At 41.3% G+C, this 11,650-nt stretch overlaps 1 protein-coding gene across 1 annotated transcript; it reads left to right on the top strand.

Moving 5' to 3' along the window:
* Positions 1 to 376: 376 nt before the first annotated feature.
* On the top strand, positions 377 to 7,799 carry LOC115146855 (zinc finger protein ZFP2-like). Its single transcript, XM_029688874.2, has 2 exons — positions 377 to 684; positions 5,594 to 7,799. The coding sequence occupies exons 1-2, from the start codon at positions 468 to 470 to the stop codon at positions 7,021 to 7,023; spliced, it is 1,647 nt and encodes a 548-aa protein (XP_029544734.2). The 5' UTR covers positions 377 to 467; the 3' UTR covers positions 7,024 to 7,799.
* The last annotated feature ends 3,851 nt before the right edge of the window (positions 7,800 to 11,650 follow it).

Raw genomic sequence — 11,650 nt, 5'->3', positions numbered from 1 at the left:
GCAAAATGAGCAGTGATGCTCCTCGGGCTTTACACTTTGTGGATTTGGAAAGTAGAAGTGCTCCTGACTAGAATGGAACTCTCTTTTACTTTGACACAATGTTCAGGCAATTATGTATGCTGCAATGAATAATAGAAGTACCCACACAAAAAACATTGTTGACCACTTCATATAGACTATCTTATAGAAACACTTAAAATTATTATTTGTATGATAAGTGGTATAACATTTCGATAATTGTGCACATTTATCCACCATTTTCGCCATCATTATTAATTGACAAAATATACAGGACAAGACTCTTATTCTGAAGGATTGCAAAAAAAAAAATCCATGACCCGGAAGTACTCAGTTATTATTGCGTATTTCACAGCGGTAATGGCGCTCGGTCGCATGTTTTCAGCAGAAATTGTGGGTCTAATAGGAAAATGTAGTTTGAGCGTCTGAAATTTTGATTTGTACGTAAAATGTCTAAACTACAGGTGTTGAGTGTGTTTATTAACGAGCGGCTAACAGCAGCGGCTGTGGATATATTTGGTTCGGCGGAGAAGACGTTAGCAGAGTACCGGGAGCGGCTGACAACAGCGGCGGTAGAGATATTTGTTGTGGTAGAAAAGACGGTAGCAGAGGTTCAGGGAGAGAACGACCGTTTACGGGGGCTTCTTCTGGATCATTTCGGAGCAGGTTTGTAGCCACCACTTACACCAAGTTATCGAATAACAACATATTGTGTTTGCTGAATCACTAGCCGTGGACGTATCGTATTCACTACTAAGGTCAGGTAACTTAAGCTGTTTTGACCTAAAGTTTAGTAGCTAACGTTAATTATCTAGCCTGGCTGACGCGACTCACGCTGAGATCCTATAGGCCTTTCTCTGCTGCGTTAACGCAGCTACTGTACACTACGGGCACAGATTGAACAAGGACTTGGCTTGTGATAAAAGTGTGTATCGAAGGTCATTCTCCGGTAAAATGTTTTACTGAAGTCTTCTAAACGAATATACTAATGTTTTAACGACCTTTTTTCTTCTATCGTCTACACTTGATGCTAAGTAGCTAACGTTTGCAAAACTAACGTTAGCTAAATATTATAGCTAAAAAAAGCTTATCTTGCTGGCAAAGAGCTTGCTAAGGCTAGGTATATAACGTATATACAATAAAATAAATGTTATTTCCATTTGTTTTAACAGTTAACAATGCATTGTACCGTATATATACAAAAGTATGTTGACACCCCTATTTCAATTACACCCGTTGCTGACAGGTGTAACGTTATAAAGTCGAGCACACGGCCATGCAATCTCCGTAGGAACATTCCACAAATTATATCCACCCGAAGAGCTTTAAACTTTAAATGTGGCATCGTCATAGGATGCCACCTTTCCAACAAGTCAGTTAGTTACATTTCTGCCCTGCTAGAGCTGCCCCAGTCAATTGTAAATGATGTTATTGTGAAGTGGAAACGTCCCAGAAGATTGTTACCAGCCCCAATGCATAGTACATTTCGGCGGAGGCAGAGTAAAGATCTGGGGCTGTTCTACATGGTTTGGGCTAAGCCCCTAGTTCCAGTGAAGGGAAATTGTAATGCTACAGCACACAATGACATTCTAGACGATTCTGTGCTTCCAACTTTGTGGCAACATTTTGGGGAAGGCCCTTTCCTGTTTCAGCATGACAATGCCCCTGTGCACAGAGCGAGGTCCTTATAGAAATGGTATGTCTATCGGTGTGGAAGAACCGGATTGGTCTGCACAGGGCCCTGGCCTCAACCCCATCTAACACCTTTGGGATGAATTGGAACGCCAACCTTGAGGCAGGTTTAATCGCCCAACATCAGTCCCTGACCTCACTAATCCTCTTGTGGCTGAATGGAAGAAGATCCCTGCAGCAATGTTTCAACCTCTAGTGGAAAGCCTTCCCAGACGAATGGAGGTTGTTATAGCAGCAATGTTTCAACCTCTAGTGGAAAGTCTTCCCAGACGAATGGAGGTTGTTATAGCAGCAATGTTTCAACCTCTAGTGGAAAGCCTTCCCAGACGAATGGAGGTTGTTATAGCAGCAATGTTTCAACCTCTAGTGGAAAGCCCTTCCCAGACGAATGGAGGTTGTTATAGCAGCAATGTTTCAACCTCTAGTGGAAAGCCTTCCCAGACGAATGGAGGTTGTTATAGCAGCAATGTTTCAACCTCTAGTGGAAAGCCTTCCCAGACGAATGGAGGTTGTTATAGCAGCAATGTTTCAACCTCTAGTGGAAAGCCTTCCCAGACGAATGGAGGTTGTTATAGCAGCAATGTTTCAACCTCTAGTGGAAAGCCTTCCCAGACGAATGGAGGTTGTTATAGCAGCAATGTTTCAACCTCTAGTGGAAAGCCTTCCCAGACGAATGGAGGTTGTTATAGCAGCAATGTTTCAACCTCTAGTGGAAAGCCTTCCCAGACGAATGGAGGTTGTTATAGCAGCAATGTTTCAACCTCTAGTGGAAAGCCTTCCCAGACGAATGGAGGTTGTTATAGCAGCAATGTTTCAACCTCTAGTGGAAAGCCTTCCCAGACGAATGGAGGTTGTTATAGCAGCAATGTTTCAACCTCTAGTGGAAAGCCTTCCCAGACGAATGGAGGTTGTTATAGCAGCAATGTTTCAACCTCTAGTGGAAAGCCTTCCCAGACGAATGGAGGTTGTTATAGCAGCAATGTTTCAACCTCTAGTGGAAAGCCTTCCCAGACGAATGGTGGTTGTTAGCAGCAAAAGGGGGGGACCAACTCTATATTAATGCCCATAATTTTGGAAAGAGATGTTCGACGAGCAGGTGTCCACATACTTTTGGTCACGTAAGCTAGCTATAATATTAGTGTTAGGGGTCAACATTGAAACTGTGGTTCTGGTGTTATACTTTGTATTTCATGTTATAGAGAAGCATCTCAGGAACACGCAACACACTTTCACGAGGTTAGGACTTACCATTGAGCCCCACAGGGGACGTGTTGTAAAACTTAGCAGTCAAACACGGAAATGGTTCCAATCGTTTTTCCACAATTCCTTTAATCCAATGTGTATTTAAAAAAAAAAACTTCAAATAAAGGCTGTTGTTTTGTGTAGGCTTACCCTGTTTAAATTCATTGTGTCAGAATGCACTGCTGTAGTAAAGCAATTCAGAACTAACTTGACATGTTCTGTTGCAGATTCAAACCCAGATGAACTCATTGCAGAATGTATCCATAATCATTCATTAATAAGCATATTTATATGACAATGTACCTAGTCACCCGTCAAACACCTGAACTCCAACAATTACATGGTTTTAGAGAAATCAAAATGGTAAAGAACTGCAGATAAGGATACGACCTCTGCAGACTGCACTCAAGGTTTTCAAATATTTCAAATTCAATTGCTGTGAGAAGTTCAGTGTCAACGGTGAGCTTTGGGAAAACAAATAAAGGGTTACCCTCTACCTCATCTCCCCCGAAGGTAAGACACCTTTGTGGTCAGGCTAATGCCGCAAATATTTGCTTTACACTTGTGACTAATTGGTATACAGCTGAGCTAAAGCCTTTTACACAAAACATCTGAATTTAAGTAAACATTCAATGATTTATTCATCAATGCCACAAACCTGGGATATCGTAAGAACAGTTCATATAATGCTCTATCTGAGAGCCCACGGGTTCTTCTGCTTGTCCATTATAGGAATTAGACCAGCACAAATAACACAATGTAAAACAGCATATTGAGATTTTGGTGGGTGAGTTACAAATGAAACAATTGGATGCGTGAGGTAGGGGTTAATAAAATACTAGGTCAACTCCAGCAGAATGAGAAACACTCATAACAGACTGAAAACAAGGACACCATGCCTAAACACAGCTATATCAACACCCTTCTAGTCAATTGAACAGGTCCATGTTGCTGCTGTCTACTGTGAGCAGCACATTTGCCACTGCATTTAGTCTGAACCCCAGAATAAACAGCAGGAGAAGGACCGCATTAAGACAGGTGACAAAAGTTAGCAAGAACAGGACACCACATGTTACTGAGTCTAGATGTTATCCAATCTGGAAAATAACAAGTGTGGGAAGCAGCATAGGGATCACTACAGCATACTACATCACTACAGTATACTACATCACTACAGTATACTACATCACTACAGTATACAACATCACTACAGCATACTACATCACTACAGCATACTACATCACTACAGCATACTACAGCATACTACATCACTACAGCATACTACATCACTACAGCATACTACATCACTACAGTATACTACATCACTACAGTATACTACATCACTACAGCATACTACATCACTACAGCATACTACATCACTACAGCATACTACATCACTACAGCATACTACAGCATACTACATCACTACAGCATACTACAGTAACGTATCTTTATGCTTTATGTAAAACTTCAAGTTTGTTATATTTTAAAACAATTTGAGAAATTAACATGCAACTTTTATAGGAACTTAATATGCTAATTAGTACATACGGAATTGAAAATAAAATCCAGTATGTTAGGCGCATTCATTTAAAGTTGGTCATATTAACATATACTGAGTACACAAAACATTAAGAACACATGCTCATATTTCGTTTGTCATTTCTCAAAAAAACTTTCCACCGACACTTGCGAATAAGGCCGGCTTTATTGATTGATTTTCTTTGAACCATTCATGATTATTTTTGACACACAAAATGATTCACTTCGCCATTGCGCTCCCGACAAACAGTTCTTGTGCTGACGTTTCTACCATTTTAGAATTCTCTCTCTCATTATTACCATATCATGTTGTTTTTGTCTGTTCACAAACACAACTTTCTGCAATAGAACCCTATTACTGGCATTCTGGATTCAGTTGAAAGATTTGTTTAGACTAAAAAGTCTCATTCAAACAAAAAGCGAAATGACCCTCATTCCCTCTCCACCAAGCCAATGGGTGGTCATCTCCTCTGAAGACCTCAGTAGGGAGGATGTGAGTTCTGCGCTGGCCCGTTGTTAAACACTGAGAATGACTGTTTGCTTTGCTCTCCCAAGAGGATGATGTCTTCTATGGTCAACATGCACCCACGATCTCAGGTCAAATTGTCGCTAATCACCATTGAAAGGGTCTCCTATCACACTGTAGGCCTACAACATTTGGTTCCAAATCACCATTCAAAGTTATCGGTACCACATGTAACCATACGATTGGTTCATATTGATGTACTTATTTACACACAGGGAAATACAATATTGGTAAGATGATTTTCACATTGTAGTCTAATGATTTGACTTTAATCAGTGGTTTGTAGAGGACCCAGGCTGAATTGCTAGGCAACGCAAAGACCCCCTGCCCCGGGTAAAAAAATAAACAGACCATACAATGTTCGGACAGGTCGAAGGGACGATGTGTCATTCCAGAGATCGATGTGTCATTCCAGAGATCTTCACAATTACAGTGAGACTGGCAGTTATTTGCTTCACAATCACCAGCTGACAATTTCATGACCTCCACAGCCCTAAGCACGGCATAGAGAATTCAAAATGTGAAGTATTTTGAATTGTTATTCAGTATTTTTACTCCTTTCCTTCTCTACAGACCCCAAGCAGGTAACTCTCCCTGAAGAGGAGGTTCCCCCTAACCAGCAGCCGCACTGTGAGCAGGAGTGGAGCCCCAGTCTGAGGCAGGAGGACCCAGAGCCCACCCAGATTACAGAGGAACTCCGGACCAGTCAGGAGGAAGAGCAGCTTCATAGACTTAGGTCTGCTACCACAGAGGTCATACAGTTGATATTTATTCCTCCCTGTGTGGAAAGTGACTGTGATCAGGACAACAAAAGGGACTCTCTACTACCCACCAATGCAAATGAACAGACCCAATCAGATGAAGAGCACTACAGTATCAGAGTATCAGAACCAACCAGTGACTCTCAGACGCTCTCTGTACTATATCCAGACTGTTCTGCAACTCCAAGTGAAATCATTGTAAGTATTGATGAGGAGGAGAGTGAAGAACTACCGTCAGGGTCAAAGAGAACCCGGGACAAGAAAGGACAAAGCTCTCAAGTCTGCACTGAGGCCAAGACAACCAACGAGCAGAAAGCACCATTGAAGTGTCACACAAGCAAGAGGCGATACAAGTGTCCTGTGTGCAGTAAACTGTTTAAGGCACCAGTCAGTTTAAAAGTACATCAGAGAATTCACAAAGCAGAGAAACGACACGCATGTCCTTTCTGTGGAAAAGGCTTTAAATCACTAAATGGTCTACAACGGCACAAAAAAGTTCACACAGGGGAGAAAGCACCACAGCGGTGTTCTTTGTGCAGTGAATCCTTTCTTTGCACAGCTTCTTTAAAAGATCATCAGCGAATTCACACAGGTGAAAAAACACATCTGTGCAAAGAATGTGGCAAATCCTTCAGTGTCAAGACCGACTTTAACAAGCATATGAGCACTACTCACCCAGATGCAAAACCGTACAATTGTCCAGTGTGCAAGGAATGTTTCAACACACCAGGCTCTCTGAAAATACATGGGAAAACTCATGGAGCGAATCCATGCATCTGTCCTGTGTGTAATACATGCTTTAAGAGGCCACGCTACCTAAAGGAACACCAACAGAAGTTTCACGGTAGTGAGAAACCATACACGTGTGCGGTGTGCAGTAAAACCTTTTATAATGTAAGCCATTATAAAGTACATCAGAGAAATCACACAGGGGAGAAACCCTTCAAGTGTCCTGTGTGTATTAAAAGCTTTACTAGCGCAGGCCTGTTAAAAATACATCAGGTAATTCATACAGGTGAGAAACCACATAAGTGCAAAGAATGTGACAAATGCTTCTACCGCAAGGGACATCTGGTCAAGCATATGAGGACTCACACAGGGGAGAAACCATATGGTTGCCGTGAATGTGAGAAATGCTTCACTCAAAGGTCCTCATTAAAAGACCATATGAGGATTCACACAGGGGAGAAACCGTTTTGTTGCACTGAATGTGAAAACGCTTCACTCAAAGGGCAACATTAAACGTGCATATGAAGATTCACACAGGGGAGAAACCATATCAGTGTAAAGAATGTGACAAATCTTTCAGTCAAAAACATGAACTGAGAAAGCATATGAGAATTCACACAGGGGAGAAATCATACAAGTGCCCTCTTTGTGAAAAATGCTTTAAATCATTGGGTGGTCTGAAACAACACGAGCTGAATCACTCTGGAGAGAAACCATCATATCTATGCAGCGATTGTGGTAAAAGCTTCCGAACAATGAGTTACCTGAGGGTTCATATGAAGACTCACACAGAGAGCGAACCGGGGAGTCGGACAGAGAGCGAACCGGGGAGTCGGACAGCGAGCGAACCGGGGAGTCGGACAGCGAGCGAACCGGGGAGTCGGACAGAGAGCGAACCGGGGAGCCGGACAGAGAGCGAACCGGGGAGCCACAAAAAGAGAAGACTGCATATGTGTCCTGTATGTGGGAAAGGCTTTGCATATCCAAATGTTCTTAAAATCCACCAGCGAATTCACACTGGGGAGAAACCACATCAATGTCACATTTGCAACAAAAGATTCATTCAGAAATGTGATCTGACGCGACATATGAGGACACACACAGGGGAGAAAAGGAGAGAAAATCAATCAGAGAAACAGTTGTATCTTTGCAGTGATTGTGGCAAGTGCTTCCGGGAGAAACGTTATCTGAGAAAGCATATGAGAATTCACACAGAGAGAGATTCGGGAAATAAAACCGAGCGAGAGCTGCATAAGTGTCCTGTTTGTGGAAAAGGCTGTACGTCACTGAGTTATCTCAAAGACCACCAGGGAATTCACACCGGAGAGAAACCGTATCTGTGCACTGTTTGCGGCAAAAGCTTCACTTGGAAGGGAGTCCTTAGAGAACACATGAAGACTCACACAGGGGAGAAATCACATCAGTGCCATGTCTGCAGCAAAAGGTTCATTTATAGCAGAAAACTGTCACTTCATATGATGACTCACACAGGGGAGAAGCCATTTAAGTGTTCTGTATGTGGGAAAGGTTTTACATCATCGGGTGATCTGACCCGCCACAAGCGAATTCACACTGGAGAGAAACCGTATCGCTGCAACGATTGCAACAAATGCTTTAGTCAGATAAGTTCCCTTAAATCACACATGAAGAATATTCACTAAACAGTGTCCATTGTGTAAAATGTCCGTTTTGAAGATAAAGGCTTATTCAAACTGACACCTGTAAGTGAACATACCCCTCAGGTTTGATATTAACTGAATTATACTGTACTGTAGGCCCTCACTTATGTGCTTTGTCACCTCTGGGTCTGCATGGCAAATTGCCCAGGAAAACACTCAAGGGCCATTCAGCCCTTCCTGACTATTGAAATGTGTGTTAGTGATGCTGTTGCCTCCATGTTTGCTATCTCATAAACTTCTGAAGAGAACGTTGATGTCATCTATATGGATGTATGGTCTGTGGTAACTTGTATCTGGACAGGGTGAACTTTAAGCTACTATGTGTTAAGTTATTTTTATTGTCCTTAGGAATTCTGCCTTATTTGGTTTCATCCCCCACACAAGCCGTTAGACTCTGACACCCTGTGGATTTTGGGCCTGGGTGATCAGGTTACTGTAACTTGTTATGGTTGGATGGTTTGATTAAGTCACCATGAAATGTTAGAAAGGGCCTTTTTTCTGTCTGTTCCTCATGTCCTACGCTCTACAGAAAAGCTATATGAACATGTGTTTTCTGTCTGTTCCTCATGTCCTACGCTCTACAGAAAAGCTATATGAACATGTGTTTTCTGTCTGTTCCTCATGTCCTACGCTCTACAGAAAAGCTATATGAACATGTGTTTTCTGTCTGTTCCTCATGTCCTACGCTCTACAGAAAAGCTTTATGAACATGTGTTTTCTGTCTGTTCCTCATGTCCTACGCTCTACAGAAAAGCTATATGAACATGTGTTTTCTGTCTGTTCCTCATGTCCTACGCTCTACAGAAAAGCTATATGAACATGTTTTTCTTGTAGGCTGCTCGGCCTGAGTAGGTCTGTTTTTGGTCATGCTTTGCCTTTTAACTGTAAGATCCCAGCCCCTCCAATCTTTTTTCTCTCACACACACCGGATAGGTGCAGTGAAATGTGTTGTTTAGTAGCACTAGTAAGTAGTACTGCACCCCTGGAGCAAATTAGGGTTAAGTGCCTTGCTCATGGGCAAAGACAGATTTTTCACCTGGTATTCAAAACAGCGACCTTTCGGTTACTGGCCCAACGCTCTAACCACTAGGCTACCTTGCCGCCCCTGTCATATTGCCTTGTCACACTTGTAAATGCTTTATAGCTTCATGCCTGTGAATCGTTAAAGTTTTTACAATGTAGTTAAATCTGTTTTCCTTTACCATTTTAATTCTGACATTTCTTGATTAGCCTATTACTGTAAAAAACAATCTAAGTATATTCTCTATGGAATCAGATAATTGATGAAGATATAAATTGTGAAGTCTTATCACAGGTCACATGTGAGATTTATATATATTACATGCATTATATGATCAGTATTATTTCACTACAGTCCAACGTCGTAGCAAACCTGTATTATGTCATGGTTGTTACTTTGAAACATTCAATAAATGTTTTTGTAAGCTATTTTGTTTATTTATATATTTCTGTTTAAGATGGTAACTTTCTTTTGGAGTTGCAGGGTTTTTATCTACTCCAGCACTAACATGCTTCGGGATGGGTTATATTATGAAGAGTACATGTACAGGTAAGATGTGACACGTTGCTCGTACACCATGTCACAGTGTGACACAGTGTGACACCGTGTCACAGTGTTCTACCTGTGAGTCCAGCTTCACTTGATGGAATGTCACCATCCCATCTTCACTGCAGCTCAGGACTCATGTTATAAATCACCAACATGTTTGTCTTATGAACTGGATTCCACCATGTGTCTGTGTTGTGTGAAGTATCTGTATGTAGGCTCCTGTCATGTAGAATTAACTGCGTTTCGGTTTACAAATGCGTTCATTCATACTCAAACCCCAGAGTAAAATAACAATTAAAAACAAACCCCAGAGTAAAACAACAATTAAAAACAAACCCCAGAGTAAAACAACAATTAAAAACAAACCCCAGAGTAAAACAACAATTAAAAACAAACCCCAGAGTAAAACAACAATTAAAAACAAACCCCAGAGTAAAACAACAATTAAAAACAAACCCCAGAGTAAAACAACAACAACAATTAAAAACAAACCCCAGAGTAAAAACACAATTAAAAACAAACCCCAGAGTAAAAAACAACAACAATTAAAAACAAACCCCAGAGTAAAAAAACAACAATAATTAAAAACAAACCCCAGAGTCGAACCGTGACTGTTGGATCGTCTTTATTAAAAGGAGGTAGTTTCAACAGGCAGAGAAGGAATGGCGGCAGACCACTGCTCTTACACTAATCTCACTAAAGCTATCCCAAACCTTAATCTAACCCTTGTCCCTAAACTTAAACTTAACTTAACCCATTTTGACCCCTGATGTTTTTTCGTTTCCCAGTTGATTTCCACTTTGTTCAAATATGCCAGGAAATGACCCTCTGGTCCCACTCCCTGTCTGCTGAACTCTGGGACAGTTTCCTGAACACAGATTAAAGTCTTGGACTAGGATAATCTCTCTTGATCGTCCTACTCTAGGACAAGGTTCTATCTGTCTGGGGAATGTACTGTCTTGTATTTCTTATTAATGACAAATACAAAGAGTTCTGTGAGAAATTTAATAAAAAGTTAAATTTCACAAACTGCACGAACACAGCTACAAGATATCAGTATACAGTGGAAAGAAAAAGTAGGTGAATCTTTTTGGAATTACCTGGACTTCTACATAAATTGGTCATAAAATGTGATCTTCATTTAAGTCTCAACAATAGACAAACACAGTCTGCTTAAACTAATAACACACAGTTATATGTTTTCATGTCTTTATTGAACACACCGTGTAAACATTCACAGTGCAGGGTGGGAAAAGTATGTGAACCCTTGGTTTTAATAACTGGTTGACCCTACTTTGGCAGCAATAACAACCAAATGTTTTCTGTAGTTGTGGATCAGACCTGCACAATGGTCAGGAGGTATTTTGGACCATTCCTCTTTATTAAAACAGTTTCAGTTCAGCAATATTCTTGGGTTGTCTGGTGTGAACCGCTCTCTTGAGGTCATGTCACAGCATCTCAATCGGGTTGAGTTCAGGACTCTGACTGAGCCACTCCAGAAGGTGTATTTTCTTCTGTTGAAGCCGTTCTGTTGTTGATTTACTTCTGTGTTTTGGGTCGTTGTCCTGTTGCATCACCCAACTTCTGTTGAGCTTCAATTGTTGGACAGAGCCTAACATTCTCCTGCAAAATGTCTTGATAAACTTAAATTCATTTTTCCGTCGACGATACCAAGCTGTCCAGGCCTTGAGACAGCAAAGCAGCCCCAAACCATGATGCTTCCTCCACCTTACTTTACAGTTGGGATGAGGTTTTGATGTTGGTGTGCTGTGCCTTTTTTTTCTCCACACACAGTGTTGTGTGTTCCTTCCAAACAACTCAACTGTAGTTTCATCTGTACACAGAATATTTTGCCAGTAGCGCTGTGGAACATCCAGATGCTCTTTTGCAA

The sequence above is a fragment of the Oncorhynchus nerka genome, linkage group LG19 (assembly GCF_034236695.1).
Source record: "Oncorhynchus nerka isolate Pitt River linkage group LG19, Oner_Uvic_2.0, whole genome shotgun sequence".
Taxonomy (NCBI): Eukaryota; Metazoa; Chordata; class Actinopteri; order Salmoniformes; family Salmonidae; genus Oncorhynchus; species Oncorhynchus nerka.
This window is presented reverse-complemented; position numbering and strand designations above follow the sequence as displayed.

Coding starts and splice junctions, on each gene's coding strand:
- LOC115146855 (XM_029688874.2), top strand. CDS start 468: ATGTCTAAACTACAGGTGTTGAGTGTGTTTATTAACGAGCGGCTAACA. Junction 685..5,593: donor TCTGGATCATTTCGGAGCAG/GTTTGTAGCCAC, acceptor CCTTCTCTACAG/ACCCCAAGCAGGTAACTCTC.